The sequence below is a fragment of the Scyliorhinus canicula genome, chromosome 16, assembly GCF_902713615.1.
Source record: "Scyliorhinus canicula chromosome 16, sScyCan1.1, whole genome shotgun sequence".
NCBI lineage: Eukaryota > Metazoa > Chordata > Chondrichthyes > Carcharhiniformes > Scyliorhinidae > Scyliorhinus > Scyliorhinus canicula.
The window spans coordinates 55,887,365-55,906,414 of record NC_052161.1 but is presented as its reverse complement, the minus strand read 5'-3'; the positions used below and the strand labels follow the sequence as shown (position 1 = coordinate 55,906,414).

General features: G+C 43.5%; 1 protein-coding gene across 2 annotated transcripts in view; it reads right to left on the bottom strand.

Moving 5' to 3' along the window:
• Window positions 1-371: 371 nt before the first annotated feature.
• Window positions 372-19,050, bottom strand: part of lgi1b (leucine-rich, glioma inactivated 1b) — a 56,174-nt gene continuing 37,495 nt past the window's right edge. For both annotated transcript variants that reach the window (XM_038822058.1, XM_038822057.1), the window contains 3 exons: window positions 8,660-8,829; window positions 2,937-3,101; window positions 372-2,850 (listed from right to left, as the gene is read on the bottom strand). In XM_038822058.1, coding sequence (XP_038677986.1) covers window positions 2,030-2,850; window positions 2,937-3,101; window positions 8,660-8,829 — 1,156 coding nt within the window. In that variant the 3' untranslated portion in view covers window positions 372-2,029. The remainder of the gene's footprint in view (window positions 2,851-2,936; window positions 3,102-8,659; window positions 8,830-19,050) is intronic.

The window sequence follows — 19,050 nt, the reverse complement described above, 5'->3', positions numbered from 1 at the left end:
CGCTGCCTTGGCAAAGCGGGCAGCTTAATCAAAGACCCTTCCCATCCGACTTACTCACTTTTCTAACTTCTTCCATCAGGCAGGAGATACACAAGTCTGAGAACACGCACCAATAGTTTCAAAAACAGCTTCTCCGCTGTTACGAGATTCCTAAACGACCCTCTTATGGACTGATCTGGGGCGGAATTCTCCGACCCCCTGCAGGGGTCCTTTTTGTCATTTGTTTATGTGAACATGCAGGAAGTTGTTTGGGGGCTGGTGGGAGGATGGGATTGTTGTTGATATGGGGATTGACATTATATTTGTTACTGCTTCTTGTTTATTGTTGGTGTGTGTAAGTTTGGGAGAAAATGTGAAAAATGAGAATAAAGTAACTTTTTAAAAAATGAATACTTTATTATTGGATATCTGTTAATAAAATGTGTTTGCAATATAATTTATCATACAAACATTTGATTTGCATATCACAGTTATAAATAGAATCAAAAAATGGGCTAATATTTTAATACTGTAATTGTTATGAAATATTTAGTCTGTACTTTTGATCACTGCATAGCTGTGAGCAGCTTAGAAGGTATCTGTTCTTTCTTAAATAATTCTCTGTGGATTTGAATTCTGACATGTCACACATGCATCTTCCAAAATGATGTGAACACCAACTCAAAGCCAACATAAACATTAACATTTTCGAGAGGTCTTTTAATCTATCAGGATTTATCAGCATCTCTTCCGAACAAGTGCAGAATATTCCAATGAAAAAGTAAGGATATTCGGCAGTGATATCTGGAGCTCAGGAAAACAGCTGTAAGTATGGCAGATATTGGGAATCCCCTCTCTTCAGAGGCAATCAATATAACTTTAAAACTAGGGGCTGGAGGTCTGCTTACAACTTCAAAAGAAGCAAAGGAAATGGGGTTGTAATAAGGCTGAGATATACAGCAATCTTTCAAAAATCTTAAAATCCCAGCAGGGATTTTTAAAGATTGCTGTATATTTTATAATGGAAAATCTCAGCCTTATTACAAACCCATTTCCTTTGCTTCTTTTGAAATTGTAAGCAGATCTCCATGTGTCCACCATAACTTTGCCAGAAGAACCATCGGAATTCCAGAATAACAGCCAAAATTCAACCCAGAGTGTTTACATACAGATTTCTATATCAAAGTTCACGCTAAAAGTTTACCTGTGATAACTGTGGACTAACACTTAATCATATAGCCCTTTTTAATACAGAGTTTTGCTGTTTTAAGTGGGTTAAAGTCTCTCCTAAAATAGTAAATACAAGAATGTCACATGTGTAATACCCATTCATCCATTGATAATATCAACAGTAATTTCTAGGTTTAAGACTGGTAATGACTGGAAATGAGAATAGGGCATGTTGAACTGTTGGAAGGATTACTCTGGTCCATGTGACATTTTAAGTTAATTCAGAAAAGCATCTTTATGATTTCACTACCTACAGTAACCTAAGCAAATGATCCTTGTTACATTTAGTCTTACTATCTACGGTAAAAAAAAAGCTATATCAACTTAATAGGTGATTTGTGCACTTAACCATATACATGATGATGCTTCAGTGGCCACCATGTTATCGAGATCTAGTAACTTGTTACACACATTTGAGAATAATATGTAGTTGCAAGAATTATGTGTCCTTCGATGACTAAGCATAACTGATCATGCATTAGCATAATGATTTCAGAAGTTTCCATAGCTGTCTTTGACAAGTCCCACCTGCCTATGGTAGGATTCTGCATAAAAAATGAAATGAAAAAAAGATAAAGGTGCCAAATGAATAAATGTAAGTTCATTCAGTGAGGATCTGCTTGTAGATATTACTTTACTGTAACATTAGGGGAAAGTAACACAAAATATTGTTCTTGCAATATTAATTACAACAGCTTTCATTTTAAAATATAGCATTGCATAAGTATGCATGGACCTCATTATATCCATTATACATGTGTATTTTCTGATGCTTCAAGAAGTATTCTTCTGTTATGTGAACACATTTGAGTCAGTATTTTTATTTCCTACTGGTGTCAATTATAATATGTTCATATATTTGTGTATTTCCTTTAAAACTTGAGGCAAACAAAAACTCACGGTTATCTGCCAAGACAGAAGAGAATGCTCTTGGAGCCTGAATGATGATTTCGTTAAATTTCATAAATTTTCCTTTGGCTGTGTCCCATTGAAAAATCTCAGTAAATGAATAGTCATTTCCCAGAATGGCATACTGCCATTTATTTAATTTAAGAGGCTGCAGTACCATGGATCCTCGTGACCGAAACGTCTGTACTTCCACAAACATGGAGACATTCCATTTCATTATTGTGGAATCGCCGAGGAATCTTGTTAAGCAAATATATAAACTATCGTTGATTTTAAAATGTTTAACTGCATATACATTATCTGTCTCAGGAATGTCAATACGCCAGACAAACTCTTTCTTCCCTTTGTTCCACTGATAGAGAATAGGACGTTGAAAAAGACTCAATAAGATTAAATGTGGTTTGTTAGCTATTTCAAGGTACTCCACATCCATATCTTTGTACCAATGATGCAATGACTGATGAGAGTAAAATCCATTTCCACTCCATTTATATACAGTTGTAGTCCCACCCTTGGAGCTATCAACAATAATGAAGAACCATTCCCCGTCTATTTGAAATGATTCAATGTCATTTGGCTTTCTGATTTTTAGAGCATCTATATCCTGGATTTTAATAAACTTGTTGGCAGAAATATCCCTCTTGTACACATGAGAGCCACCAAAGAGCCGAGCAACAACTACAAACAGCTGACCCTCAATGATCAATGGTTTACAGAATACTGTAGAGGAGCCTGTATAAAGAAGCAAAAGAAAATCAGAAACAATGCACAAAGAAACAGTAATGATCTTTTCCACTTTAAATGAGAGGCATTCATACCAGTAATGTTGTCGAAACTCCTGAAGACCATTTCGACATGATCCCATTCAAGGATGGCGCAGTTCCCAACCACAGGTTGTGCAATCGCCACATAAATGTCATTCATGTACGTGAAGCTTTCAATTGACAAAGACTGAAATTTTAAGGTCTGGTAAACAACAAAATCTATGAAAAAGAAATGATTTATCAAATGTATCTATTCATCAGTATTTAAATATTCACACGTCATTGAAGCTAGGGCAGGAAAATTGAGCTTTTCGGTGATCTTCTCCTGCAATTAGTTCACCAGTTTAAAATATTCCAGATGACTGAAATTTACCTTTTAATGAAATTAGTTTTTGTAATGCTGTGACCAATTGGCCCTAAGGGACATTAGGCACTGGGAAAGCACCAGGCACTAGGAGATGGGCCACTCAGGGTAGTACCAATGGGCACTATGTGCAAGCAAAAACTGCTATAAACTCCATTCCCCGGCCTCTGGTTCAATACCTCTTCCTTACAACCATCTGGGTCTGCCGGAAAGTTTGCAACCTTGGCATCATGTTTGACCTAGGATAAACTTCCAAACAGATATCCATGCCACAACTGGTTCATCCTAGTTCCACCTCTGTAATTTTCCTAGCTTCAGTTCATCTACTATGGAAGCACTCATCCATGCCTTTGGTACCTCCAGACTGATCTATTCCAATGCACTCCTGGCTAGCCTCCCTTGTTCTACCAGCTATAAACCTGAGGTAATCCAAAACTCTGCTGTCCCTGGTCCAACTCCCACCCACCAAGACCCTTGAGGCAGGTACCCAATTAACTTTAAAATTCTCATTCTTGGTTTCAATTCCCTCAGTGGCTGACCTCTCTCTAACTCTGTAATTTCCTCCAACCTTCTGGAGATCTGCACTCCTCCAACTCTGGCCTCTTGAGCATTTCTGATTTTATTTGCTCTACCATTATTGACCATGGTTTCAGCTGCCAAGATGCTAGGCTCTGGAATCTCCTCATGCACATCTCTGCCTCTCTGGCTCTCATTCCTCCATTAAGGTGCTCCTTAAAACTACCTCTTTGACTAAACATTTGCCCTAATATCTCCTTAGGTGGCTGAGTATAATCTTTTATTTGATAATGCATCTTGTAATATTTTAGTACATTAAAAGCACTCCATAAATTAAAGTTGGTGCATTTGGTACTTTCTAGTGAAAAGAAGAACCAAACTTGAGAGAAAAGTAATTTTTTTAAAAATTCTAATTGAGGGGCAATTTAATGTGGCCAATCCACCTACCCTGCACATCTTTGGGTTGTGGGGGTGAGACCCACGCAGACACAGGGAGAAGTGCAAACTCCACAGGGACAGTGATCCAGGGCCGGGAGTGAACACAGGTCCTCGGCACCTAGAGGCAGTAGTGTTAACCACTGCATCACCATTCCGCCCAAGTAAAATAATTTTATAAGCATATAAATAAAATCAAAATAAATGATTAATAAAATAATTAAAAGTGAAGCAAAACCTTTGCTCGAGGAGTGTTAGACTCTGGAGGATGTCGGTTCAGACAAGCCAGGCAAGTCGAGAGCCGGCTCTGAATAGTAGGTTACCGTGTGGGTCTCCGAACCTCTACCATCATCATGAAGGATAGGTAGAGTTCTTTAACCTTAGGATCAACCCACCTGGAAGAAGGTATTGTGAAGATAAAAGCCATGAGGAATGCAAGAATAAAGTATTTTTGTTCCTATAGTAAGTGACTCAAGCATGTCATCCACAGGGCAGAACAGAATAGACACGTTTGTAAGGTGATGCATATTCGAATGAGAACAGAAAGTTTGCATGCTGAAGAGACTGCTTTTTGATGTAGGCCACTCTAAATATAGAGCTAGGCAGCATTGTTCCACAGGGATGCCCCATTCACGCAGAGGGGAGAGGCTACTAGAAGTTTCTGGTGATGTTGGCCAGGATTTTCCGATCACGTGGTGCCGCCTGACGTCAATGAGCATTTAGCTGACCCGTCAACGACAATTCCTGCCGTGGGTGGGACTCGAAAATCCCCAGCCAAAATGAACTAAAATGATCAAATTGAATCGAAATGGTAAAGTAAGAATCAAATTATTTGATAATATCAATACAGTAGCAAACTCACGTCCAGTGGCGACAGGTACGTGGAGGTCGCACGTTGGGTGGCTCTTGCTAGAGCTTTAGTTTTGTGGCAAATTCACCCAGATCTGGGGGGAAATTTTCTATGATCAGTCTTCTGTGGTATTAGAGGATGTTGAAAAGCCAATGGAAGAATACGGGACGAAAAGAAAGGAACACTAGTCCGCCAGAGAGTGCGGGTTCGGTGCGGAATGCTGTGGGAGGAAAGATGGCGTGGGCAAGCTCACCGGGTGGGGCAGCATCCAATATGGTGAACATGCTGGTCAAGGTGATGGTGGTGAAGTTTGAGCGGCAGTTTGCCGGAGGTTGAGTCGGATATGGGGGTGGAGGCTGAAGTGTCCTAAAGTAGCTGAGGAGGAGCCAGTGGGGATTGAGGAGGTTTGGATGGTGACAGGGAAGATGCAAACGGGTAAAGCACCGGGGCCGGATGCGTTCCTGGTAGAAATCTTTAAGAGGTTTTTGGATAGGTTGGCGCCGCTGTTGGCGGAGACGTTTGAAGATGTGGTGGCTGAGAGGGTGCTCCCAGAGACAATGGGACAGGCATCTAAGTCACTGTTTTTTAAACAGCATAAGGACCTAGCGGAGTGTGGGTTGTAACGGCCAATATCCTTGCTAAATGTGGATGCCAAGTAAGGGGGTGGGGGCTGGAGCATACGGTGTCCCTGTATGCTGACGATCTTCTGTTGTATTTTTCTAACCGGTTCCCAAGGTGGGGGATATAATGGGGCTCCTCAAGTGGTTTGGGGCTTTTTCAGGATATATTGGCCGCGATTCTCCACAACCACGATGGGTGGGAGAATAGCGGGAGGTACGCTCCCGCACCTCCCGCTATTCTCCCACCCCCCACAAAAAGGCGTGTCCGGTTTTCCAACATGCGCTCGGAGAAACGCGGGCCGCCATTTCTCACGGCGGCAACCACACCTGGTCGCTGCCTTCGTGAACATGGCGCGCCAGGTAAGTGTGGGGCCTGGGGGGGGGCGGATCGGGGATCGAGCACCACGACCGTGCTCGGGAGGGGACTGGCCCGCGATCGGTGCCCACCGATCGACGGGCCGGCGTCCCAAGGGGACGCACTCTTTCCCCTCCGCCGCCCCGCAAGATCAAGCCGCCACGTCTTGCGGGGTGGCTGAGGGGAAAGACGGCAACTGCGCATGCGCGGGTTTCAGCTGTTCAACCTGCACATGCACGGCTGACGTCATCAGGTGCCGCTGCGGCATCATTCTTGACGCGCCGGGCCTTGAAGCCAGGGACAAGGCCCGGCCGCCGAGTTTCCCCGTACGGCCCGCCTATCCCCCCGGGTAGATGAGAATAGGGGGCCGGGAGAGGCTTCCGACCCCGTCGTGAACCTCTCCAGGTTTCACAACGGCGTTGGGCCTTGCCCATTGAACTGAATTTAGAAAAGAGCGAATGTTTTTTGATTTCTTCTAGATTGTGGGGATTACCGTTTTGTGTGGCGACTACTCACTTCAGGTACTTTGGGGTGCAAGTGGCTCGAGAATGGGCCCAGCTCTATAAATTAAATTTTACAAGCCTGGTAGGTAGGGTCGAGGCAGATTTGTTGTGATGGGACAGCCTCCCACTATCATTGGTAGGCAGGGTGCAGGCAGTAAAGATAAATATCTTGCCGTGGTTTTTATTTTTATGTCAATGTTTACCGGTCTTTTTGCTGAAGGCATTTTTTTATGGGGTGGAACAGTTGATTTCGTCATTTGGGCAGGTAAGGTAGTGAGGATTCGGAAGATGGTGCTACAGAGAGGGCGACAGTCAGAGAGTTTGGAATCTTCAAAATCTGTTGTATTACTATTGGGTGGCGAACACTGAGAAGGTGCGGGGCTGGGGTAGGGAGCCGGAGGCAATGTGCATGAGGATGGAAGCAGGCTCTTGTAGGGGGTCGGGCAATGGCACTGCTCCCATTTGCCCCAGGGAGGTACTCGGGTAGTCCATTGGTGGTGGCCACTTTGATACTATGGAGACAATTTCAGCAGCACTTTAAGTTGGAGGCGGGGTCGACGGTGATGCCAGTCCCAGAGAATCACGTGTTTGAGCCGGCGAGGCTGGATGCTAGGTCTCGGGGAGGGGGTGGAAATAAATAACTTAATTTTGGAAGAACGGTTTGCGAGTTTGGAGGAGTTGACAGAGAAGTTTGGGTTCCACAGGGTATATGAAGGTGTGGGACTTTGCAAAAAAGTTCCCCTAACGTTTCCGGTGACACCGCCCTCCTCATTATTGAAGGGGGTGTTGTCAGTGAGGGGGTTGGAATGGAGGACAGGGAGGTCATCTCCGCAACTTATGAGAAGATTTTAGAGGAGGATATGGCGTCAGAGGATATGGTGTCACTGAAGGGGGTTAAGGCCAAGTGGAAGGAGGAGCTGGGGACGGCGCTGGTGGAGGGATTGTGGTATGAGGTACTGCAGAGGGTGACTGCTTCAACCTCTTGTGCGAGGCTGGGGTTATTACAGTTGGTGCACAGGGCTCCCTTGAGGAGCTTGGGGTTGAGCCAGTTGTTTGAGGGAATGGAGGACACTTGTTAGCAGTGTGAGAGAGGTCCGGCCAGTTATGCACATATGTTCTGGTCCTGCCTGAAGTTGGACAAATTTTGGAGGTTTTTCAGCACCATGTCGGCAGTCCTGCATGTGGATTTGGAGCCATGAGAATCAGATTAACAACATAGTGCTCTATTGATCAAATCACATATCGACATTAATAATTTCCAGTGGTGGCGTCTACAGCCCAGATCAGTCTGCCTCATCAGAAAAAAGACTAAAAGGTGGATGGCAACATGCACGGATAAATAGCAGAAACGAAGCAGAATACAATGCAATGCATTTTGGGGTGTTGGACTTGCCGGAACTACAGATGGGAGCGGGGGCAGATGTTTTAGCCTTCGCCTCGCTGATTTCTCGCAGACGATTCCTGTTGGGTGGAGGTCAGCTTCTTGTCCCTGTGCCTCAGTGTGGCTTGGGGATTTGATGGAGTTCCTGTGCAGAAGGTTAAGTTTGCTTTGAGGGGGGAGATGGAGGGGTTCCACAAGAGATGAGGTCTGTTTATTCTACACTTTAAAGGGTTGGTTACCGTCAGCTACGAAGCAGAGGGGGGGTTTTGGGGGTTGGGGGAGAGTTTTTTTTTTGAGTTACTGGGGTATTGGCTGGTGGGGGAGGGGGTTCTGTTCTTGATGTTTTGTATTGTTTTATGTATAAGAATTTAAAATGTTGAGAACCAAATAAAAATATTTTAAAACAAGACACTAGCAAACTATCTCATCTAGCATTGCAGGCAGGAGAAATAAATAATGAGAATCAGATTAACAACATAGTGCTCTATTGATCAAATCACATATTGACATTAATAATTTCCAGTGGTGGCGTCTACAGCCCAGATCAGTCTGTCTCATCAGAAAAAAGACTAAAAGGCGGACATGCATGGATAAATAACAGAAATGAAGCAGAATACAAAATTCTCAATCTATTTTTGTTCACCTAACTTTGAGATTTGTACATTTTTAGACTGATGGGTAAATCAAACATGGAAATTCCAAAAGTAGCACTGTTCACAATTCAAAGGTATCTTTGTGTCTTATTTGAATCACCTGCAGTCAAGCAGTCAAATTCTTTCAGTGGAAGGAGGTTTAGTTTTGTTTCATTATACTTCCCTGGACTTGCACAATATGTCTGACCAACCGTTGCGTTAGTGCTATTCAACCATCCTACCAACCATTTCAGTTTGCAGTCACAGTGGAAAGAATTGCCTCTAAGATCTCTGTGAAGAAAAGCAGTGTTAATTGGTGACTTATACAAATTGCACAGTTAAGTACTGCCTTAATAATGCCTGATAATAAAATTTATTTGAAAACAGCAATGAGAATATTGAATTTATTTTATTAAAATATCCCAAAATGTTGTTTCAGATCAGCCGTGTCAGCCGTGGTCTGGTGAAAGCCATTCGGACAATTATGACCCTGTCAAGCAAAGAAGAGGCAGCCTAATTCTACCTTCCAGCTTTTGATCTGTAGCCATGTAGTTTACAGCACTTCAAGTACATATCTGTTTTTAAATGCAATGAGGGTTTCTTTCTCATTCCAGGCAGTTCCTGACCTCCACAACTCTCTGGGTGAAAGAGAAATTACACATTAACTCCCTTCTAATCTTTCAACCAATTTACTTTCAACCTACACCCTTCGATTATTGGCCTCTGTTAAGGAAATGGGTCCTTCTTATCCACACTCATAATTTTATACACATCAATTAAATCTCCACTCAGCTTCCCCTAATCCAAAGAAAACAGCCCCAGCCTATCTCTATAGCTAAAATCCAGCATTTTGGCTAACATCTTTATAAATCTCCTCTGTACCGTCTCTAGTGCGACTATATCCTTTCTGTAATGTGGTGAGTAGCACTGTACACAGTTCTCTAGCTGAACTCTGTAGTATTTTATACCGTTGACCTGCATGACCTGCCTGCTTTTATTCTCTCGGCCTCAGCCAATAAAAAAAGTTTCCCATCACCACCTCATCTTGGTACTTCCAGGGATCTGTGGACATGATCCGTCTGTTCTCTACGCTTCTGAGTATCCTACAATTTATTTTGTATTCTCTTGCTTTTTTTGCCTACCCCAAAAACATTACCTCACATTTCTCCAGATTGAAATCCATTTGCCACTTTTCTACTCGCCTGACTAGTCCATTGATCCCTTCCTGCAGCCAACGGCGTTCTCCCTTTATTATCAAGCACACAACTAATTTTTTTATAATTTTATAACTCCTTAATGTCACGTAAGTCTAAATCATTGAGATATACCCCAAACAGCAAGGGACCCAGTACTGAGCCCTGGAAAACTTCACTGGGAACAATCTTTCAGTCACAAATTCACCCATCAACCTAACTCTGCTTCTGCAACTGAGCCAAGTTTGAATCTAACCTGCCACTTTCTCTTGGATCCCATAAGCTTTAATTTTGTTTGCCATGTGGGACCTTGTTAAATATCTTGCTTAAACCCATGTAACCCTACTTGTTACCTCTTCAAAAAATTCAATCAAGTTAGTCAGATATGACCATGCTTTAACAAATTTGTGCTCTCTTTGATTCATCTGACCGGTTTTAAATGATGATTTTATTCAGTCTATCAGAAAGCTTTCTAATATTTTGCCCAACATTGAGGTTAGGCTGACTCGCCTGCAATTTCTTGAGTCTATCCTTCCTCCCTTTTCAAACAATGTTGCAACATTAGCTGTCCTCCAGGTTTCCTCGCCTCATATCTATAGCCAGAGAGAATTGGAAAATGATGGTTAAAGTGTCTGCCATTTGATCGCTTAGCAGCCAAGGATACATTTCATCCAGGCCTGAAGATTTATCCACTTTCAAGGATGCTTAATGCCCTAAATTTTCCTCCCTATTTATCTTATCTAATACTTCACTCTCCTCCTTAACTAATGTATGCTTTATCATTGAATACAATACATACAGGTGCAGAAGGAGGCCATTCAGCCCATCGAGTCTGCGCTGACCCTCTGAAAGAGCACCCTACCTAGGTACACTCACCCACCCTTTTCCCATAACCCCATCTAACTTCCATATGGGACACTAAGGGGCAATTTTTTTTAGCTTCGCCAATTCACTTAACCTGCACATCTTTGGATTGTGAGAGGAAACTCGAGCATCCGGAAGAAACCCATGCAGACATGGAGAGAACGTGCAAACTCCATACAGTCACCCAAGGCCAGAATTGAACCTGGGTCCGAGGCAATGAATGGCATAAGTGCTAACCACTGTGCCACCGTGCCGCCCTTTTTGTGCTCTTCACACGAGCTATCTTTTTGATCTCTAATCCGCCCTACTCTTTACTTGGTTATATCTTTCTCTTTATCTATATAAAACATCTTTGTGTTTTCCTTGATTTTATTTGCCAATATTATTTCAACCCTCTTCTTACTTTCCTAATTTATTTTTTTTATTTCACCCCTGCACTTTTTATACCCCATTAGGCTTTCTACAGAATGGAACTATTATATCTTCGAAATGTATAGAGGTACTAATCTTATTCCAGGGTACTTTGCATTGTCTGTACATCACGTAATTGCTACTTGGTCTAATTGTGGCAAATTACAAAAATATTCACAAAACATCTGCTACCCATGGCACCTGAATCTTGATGCTAATTTTTTTCCTGGTTTTTCATTGCAGAAGATCACAAGTGAGAAATGCTGATGTTATAGAGTGGGGAAAGTAATATCCCAGTTAAGACCCTTGATTTATACCAAGGAATGCTGAGCATAGGAGGTAATAATATTTTCCCTTTATTCTATACACCGGGTGTGGGCATCGCTGGCAAGACCAGCATTTGTTACCCATCCCGAATTTCCTTGCTAAGCTATTTCAGAAGGCAGTTCTGAGTCAGCTACGTTGCTGTGGGTCTGAGTCACAGAGAGGCCAGCAGGTTTCCTTAAGATTAGTGAACCAGATGGGGATCTTGTGACAATTGACAGTAGTTTCATGACCACCATTAGTGAGACTAGTTCCAGATTTTTTTTAATATGTTTTAATTTTAAGTACCCAATTCTATTTTTTCCAACTAAGGAGCAATTTAGTGTGGCCAATCCACTTACCCAGCACATCTTTGGGTTATGGAGGTGAGACCCACACAGACACAGGGAGAAAGTACAAACTCCACATGGATAGTGACCTGGGGCCGGGATCGAACCCCGGTTCTCGGCGTCGTGAGACAGCAGTGCTAACCCTTGCACTACCGTACCGCCCATAGTTCCAGATTATTAATTGAATTTACATTCCACCGACTGTCATGGTGGGATTTGAGCACGTGTCCCCCAGAAAATTGGCCTCTTTCTCTGGATTACTAGTCCAGGGAGATTACCATGATGCCACTGTCTCCCCCCATTCATGGTATAACTCCAAGGGCAAAATAAGTATGAAGGAATCTCCCAAGCTCATGGCTAATGCTATCCTTTGCTTTTCATTCTCATCTCCCCATTCCATCACACACTGCAACATTCTGCACTGTGTGTTTTGAATGTAAAAATCTGTTTTAATGGGGTCTTGATACTCACTCTCTAAAAAAGCTGCCAGCCTCAAATGAGTACCTCTCAGCACTATCCATTACCCACTGCTACACTGGCAAGTACCAGTACAGATACAAAAACAGAAAACCCTGGACAATCTCAGCAGGTCTGACAGCATCTGTGGAGAGAGAAGGGAGGTTTGGCTTTGACAAAGAGTCATCCAGACTCAAAATGTTAGCTCCCTTTTCTCTCCACAGATGCTGTCAGACCTGTTGAGATTGCCCAGAATTGTTTGTTTATGTTTCAGATTTCAGCATTCGCAGTAATTTGCTTTTACCAGTACAGATACATTCAGTCCTTGGGCGGCGGTGGGGGAGGGGGTGGAGTCAACGGGTGGGTTACAGGAGCGAGCGTTTTGTGAAGCGCAAGTGAAAATAATACTTGCAAATTAAATTGGTGATGCACGATCAATAACTCCCGAAGCTAGATTGTAGGACAATTGAAGGCTTCATTGAACTAGATGTTTCCCCCAGCAGCGCAGGTACAGAATGCAGCAGCTAGGGTAACACAGACTCTTATACTCTACCTTACTGGACAGAACCAGCAGGCAGGCTTCACCGATGATCTTACAGTATCAGGTACCTCCAACACCAATGATCTTACAGCATCAGGTACTGCCAACCTAAGTACCCTAATACCGACTACCACATTTGGAAAGGCTACAATGTACCAGAAGCGAGCTCAAGGGCTTCTTCCTAATCCCAGGGGTTCAGATTGCAAAGATCTTTGGCTACAAATACAATTTGGCACTTCAACATCTCCAGGTCATAGAGGTTGCTGGACCAGTCCCATCTCTAAAGGCAGCTACTGACACACACGGCAGAATTTTAACTGCCAAGGGTTGGGGAGGGGCAGGTTCGGGTGTAGTCACGGTGGTGAGAGGGGTAGGGCTGGTGGTTAAAGCCCCGGAAAGTGCCAGCAGGCCAGAAATCGAACATGATCCCCCTCTCTTTCATGCTTAACTAGAACACATTTGGAGGCAAGCAGGGAGCCCTGTGAAACTATCGGGTAAGTAATTTAAATTGTCAATTCATTATTGAAAAAAAAGAGACATGCTGTTGAAACTTTTCATCTTACACTCATCTGGACAGCACACAAGAATACCAATAGTAAAGGAAACAACTTATGCTGCATGATTGCAAACAGCAAATTGAGCATGGTGAGTTTACTTACCTTGATCTGATTTTCTGCTGCCAGCGTTCAATACAGCTATGGCAGCAGCTTATACAGTTCAACCTTGGACCTCTAATGAGGAACAAAAGAAGCAGCACCAGCACCAGAATACCAGCTGCCTTCTCCTGAGCCACATGCCACGCCACAGGACAGAAAGGATAGACACAGAGCTTCAGCTTAAAGGATGCAATACCCCCATTTCAGAGGGTCAGCTTTGAAGCTGAGTTTCATAATATCAATCTCCTAAAAAAAGACTTCATTCACTGTGGGCAAGCACTATCAGTGACTATCAATATGGTTCACAGAATCACTGAATTGTTATGGTGCACAAGGACATTTGGCCCATCGTGTCTGCACTAGCTCTCCAAATGACCATTGCGGCTTAGTATCATTCCCCTGCCTTTTCTGCATACCCTTGCACATTGTTTCTATTAAAACAATCATCTAATGCTCCCTTGAATGGCTTGATTTAACCTGCCTCCACCAGACTTTCTGAAACACTAACCCTACCTTCCTTTCTGTACAGATGCTGCCTGACCTCCGAAGACACAGAAAGTAACCACTGATTGCAATGTTAACCAAGTGGGAAGTTTTGAATTTGGCAAGTAGTCAATGAATTAAGACTGAAATCTAGACTAAATGGGCCCACATCTTCCTCTGGGCTTGGGAAAACCCAACCTTGTGCATTTTCGTGACTCATTAACCTCACACCGAGCCCATACAAAACTTCATATGTTATTTTAGCTTTTTCATTTGGGGGTCCGGTTGCAATGCAGCCTCACTGGAGTGGGTGAGGATACGACAGGGGCCCATAATTTGCTGGTTCCCCAGCGTGGCATTTAGGGGTACTGTCATGAGAATGTCACTTTAAGAAATGTTTGGCTGCTCATGTTACTGCAGTGATGTCAGAATGTGGGTGGAGCTGAGCTCTGGCTTTGCTTTTTAGTTTTACTTTAAGAAAAGCTTGGATGTGTCTGTGTTTTTTATTGTTTAATTTCAGTGTTGGAGCTGAAGCCAGACAAAGCAGGTGTAGTGTTGTTCTCTCTGCCATGATCTCTTGATCATTTGGTGAATTCAGAATTATAAATGTTCTCAGTAGTGAATTTAAACCTGATGTGCTTCTGCTTAAAGGTGTTTCTTTTGTCTTCTGGATGTTGTTTGGGAATGTATTAAGGATTACTTTGTGTTGTATTCTTTGGGGGTTGTATTTGAATTAATGGTTGCTAAGATGTTCACTGTATGTTTTACAAAATGTTAACTTGAGTTCATAGAATAAACATTGTTTTGCTTAAAAAATACTTATTGATTTTTGTACTCAGAACCCCAAAATGTATCATGGAATTCAACCAACCCCACCTTTAATGGATTGTTGCTTTTGAAGCACACGGCTTGTTCCCCAGGTGTAGTATTACAATTATGGACACGTGGTTTTTAAAACAAAACAATGTTTATTCCATGAACTCAAATTAACCTTTTAAATAAACATTGGATCTCTTAACACCCCTTACTTCAAAGATAACCCCGAAAATAATACACTACCCAATCCTGCAAACTGTTCCTTTACGCATCCAAAAGACTTCACCTTCACAAAAACAGTAACACACCAGGCTAAAGTTAATATATATTTTCTGTTGGATGGCAGAGATATATCAGTTTGATTGACTTCAGCTCCAGCACCTTGCTTTTTCTTCATGCGGCTCACAGCCAAAAAAACAGTCACACCCAAGCTGCTGTCCCAAAAAGCAGAAGTGAGCTCAGCTCCCCCCCCCCCCCCCCCCCCCCCGTGACATGACTTCAGTAATATGATCAGCTTCATTTCTTGAAGGTACATTTCTTATACATCCAATTCTTAAAGGCACTCTCACATGACAATTTCTGCTGTACCACACCTGTAGAGTGGGCCGTGTGCTCCCCATACCACAATCTATTAAAAGGTGTGAGTCAGGTGAACTCCATGATACACTTTGGGGTTCTCTAAACCCTGGCCCATAACAGTACCCCAATAACACACTGGGGAATCCCCAGGAAGTTCCCACACAAGGGTTTACCCAGCAATTACCCAGAAGTCCGAACTTCCTTCGGACAATTGCATAGATTTAAATCGCTAACTTGGATGCTTCTGCCAGTTTTACTCTGAAAGAGTTAAAAGGAAAAGAAAATCATCTCTAACTCCAAAGTAACTATTTTCAACAAAACCCAGACCCAGCCTCACATGGGGCCTCCCAACAGGCATGCCCCCTCCCCCTCACCACCCCCACCCCCCCTCCCCAGGACCCACATTATCCCTCCCTCCTTTCTGTGCCCCAGTTGTTTCACACCAATGCATCCGGGGGCACACTTCGCAGCTCCTATCTTACCCAGCCTTAGTGAGGAAGGTTCGGTGAGACAGGTTCTTCAGAGTCCCAGCAAAGGCAAGTCTGTCGAGCGTGGCAATCCGGACGAGACTGCCACTCTGAGGAAGTCAAAGGCCATGGGAGAGGGTGAATTGAATAAACATCTGGAATTAGAAGTCTAAAGGTAACCATGAACCATTGTTGATTGTTGTAAAAACCCATCTGGTTCACTAATATCTTTTATGGAAGAAAGTCTATCGTTCTTACCTGATCTGGCCTACATGTAACTCCAGATCCACAGCAGTGTGGTTGACTCTTAAATACTCTCAGCAAGATGGGTATTCAATGCTGGTCCAGCCAGCACCGCCCACATCCCATGAATGAATAAAAACATTATTCAAGAACAGAGCAAGGGATAAACCAGGAAACTACAGACCACTCAGCCTAGCCTCAATGGTAGGTGTTATGTTTGGTCTTCCATATCTTGCAAAGGAATCTGCCAAACACCTTGACTTGTCCAAACCAGGATCGTTATTGAATCACACATGGTAAAATAGCGATCTGTTACACAGCAAGTTATCATGGAATTTCTTTGTACTCCTCTGGAACTACACCGAGGACAACTGCTTTACTACCATCTCCTGCAACTATCTGGTGATGGCCGGATGTGTCTCCCTTTATATGAGAGTCCCTGGTCACATGACTACACCACATAGTGTGTCTGCACTGACACCTGCTGGTTGGAGTTGGACACTATCCATCTATGACCCGTGTTTTTCAAACTTTTTTTCCCGGGACCCACTTTTGCTAAATGTCCGACCTTTGGGACCCACGCCGGCCGACTTTTTGCCATAACTCTCTCTGGCTCACACACACCCAGACTGTATAGTAACTCTCTCTTGCACACCTATTCCATCTATTCCACTGCCCCTCTTGTGTTGAACGAGTGTATGAATGCCATACAAGGACCAGATCTCAAACTTTGTCTGCAAATCAGCTCAGTACAGACTACGAAAATTTATGACAAAAGGATTTAATTTATCATTGCAAGTGGATAGAAACTTGCAAGGCAGCAGGGTAGCATGGTGGTTAGCATAAATGCTTCACAGCTCCAGGGTCCCAGGTTCGATTCCCGGCTGGGTCACTGTCTGTGTGGAGTCTGCACGTCCTCCCCCTGTGTGCGTGGGTTTCCTCCGAGTGCTCCGGTTTCCTCCCACAGTCCAAAGATGTGCGGGTTAGGTGGATTGGCCATGCTAAATTGCCCGTAATGTCCTAATAAAAGTAAGGTTAAGGGGGGGTTGTTGGGTTACGGGTATAGGGGGGATACGTGGGTTTGAGTAGGGTGATCATGGCTCGGCACAACATTGAGGGCCGAAGGGCCTGTTCTGTGCTGTACTGTTCTATGTTCTAAATAAATGCATCTTAATTTCTTCAAACTCTAAGCTGATTTTCTGTCAATTTTTTGTACATTTCGTTTTTGGAGATGTGGTGAGTGAGATCAGTTTTATAACCTGAAGAGATGTACCCAAGGGAAGGGAATACACTGGTCATCAGCAGACTCATTGGCAACCAGGCCTCACCGGTAACCGGCAAGATCATCCCAAAAATGAAACAGAACCCAGTGGCATTCACAGAATCAACAGTTGGTTCCACAAAGTATCTCCAGAGTATGGAGTTAGCTGGAGCTTTGAGGGATCAGCTTCAAGCATCCTTGTTCCAAAACAGAGTCTGGCTTGATTCTGCATCTGAACGGACCGCATTAACTGTGTCCCGTTTGCTCACGCGATGCTGCTGACTCCAGGATCTGCTAACTGTAATATTCAAACCCCACCTGTTTGACCTCTGATCGCTATTGGGCAGTGGGCTGTTCCCCTGTAACCAATGTTCATCTGCGTGATCTTCTGCGACATCATAGAACCTTTCTCCACTGTTGCAGAGTATGAGCCATGCTCTTCAGTTATGCTACGCTCAATGTGAGCTGCCTCCGGCATAAAATGACAGATAGGTTTAGTCCTTTCAATAACACTTGCTTGAGCTTTTGGTTTTTCCAGAGTCCCAATGGCTAACATACCTGGCGCTGCAGAACTTTGTTAGTTGTCTGATATTGACAACCGGCTGCAAAGTCCAGAGGCCCATCTGTCCCTTGCTTTAGCGATGCCAGGAAACTGTCCTGCACCGGTGCATGCTGAATTGAGCCTACATCACAAGTCAACTTCTGAACTCAGCATGTAAAAGAACAGTAATCCATGTCTACAATATGAAAAAGTAGCCTGTGTCCCATGTCTGCTACGGAAAGCAGCAGGTCGCAGACACCGAAGGTCTCAATTGTTCTTGTTCTGAAATCCACAAACAGCCCTGGCCGATCAGCGAATTTCTGTTGCACGTTCAGCTTTTGCAAAGCAGACCGATTCACTAGGTTGACTGTCGATTTAGAGTTATAGTCACATCGTATTAAAGACTTGTTCAGTACCACTATCGATTTCAATTTAGATGTAAAGTTCTCCGGAAAGTTTATTAGCGTCAATCTTCCTTAAGATTTTGTTTTCATCATCCTTGTTCGGACTCTTCGGGTTCCTCGCCCCGATGAGATTGATGAAAAACTGTTCTTCAGTGTTTATCTCATCAACTGCTTCATGCACGGTCCATGGTAGGACGTGTAAAACATTGTTTTACAAAATGCCCAATACGGCCACACCTGGAAGAGACTTTTCCAAAGTGCTTCGGGGCTTGTCGAGTGCCACACTTTTGGCACAAGATGGCAGCGGCGGCTCCTGTCGGCCGCTTAAACCATTGAGACCACGTTTCTTCATGACATGCGTCCCAGCATTAATGGCACTGGCTTCTTCTTCCGGGTTGGCGCCAAAGTTTTTCGAACAGAGTGCGCCTATTCTCTGTGCAGCTATCTCACCCGCCTGGCAAATCTTCACAGCCTGTTCCAGCACTAAATCTTCTTCCCGCAATAACCTTTCCTGGAGCTTATCATCAGCTACACCAAAGACAATTTGGTCGTGCATCAACAAAGATTTCAGGCTGCTGAAGTTGCATGACTGGGCCTTCAGCCTCAAGTCAGTGACAAAACTATCAAATGATTCGCCAGGTTTTTGGGTACGCTGGTTGGAGGTTGCACATCATCCATCAATAATATTGCTTACAGGCATATCACCACAGTAAGCAAACTATTAGAAACAATTCTTTTTTAAAAATAAATTTAGAGTGCCCAATTCATTTTTCCAATTAAGAGACAGTTTAGTGTGGCCAATCCACTTACCCGGCACATCTTTGAGTTGTGAGGGCGAAATCCACGCAGACACAGGGAGAATGTGCAAATTCTACACAGACAGTGGCCCAGAGTCGGGATCGAACCTGGGACATCGGTACAGTGAGGCAGCAGTGCTAACCACT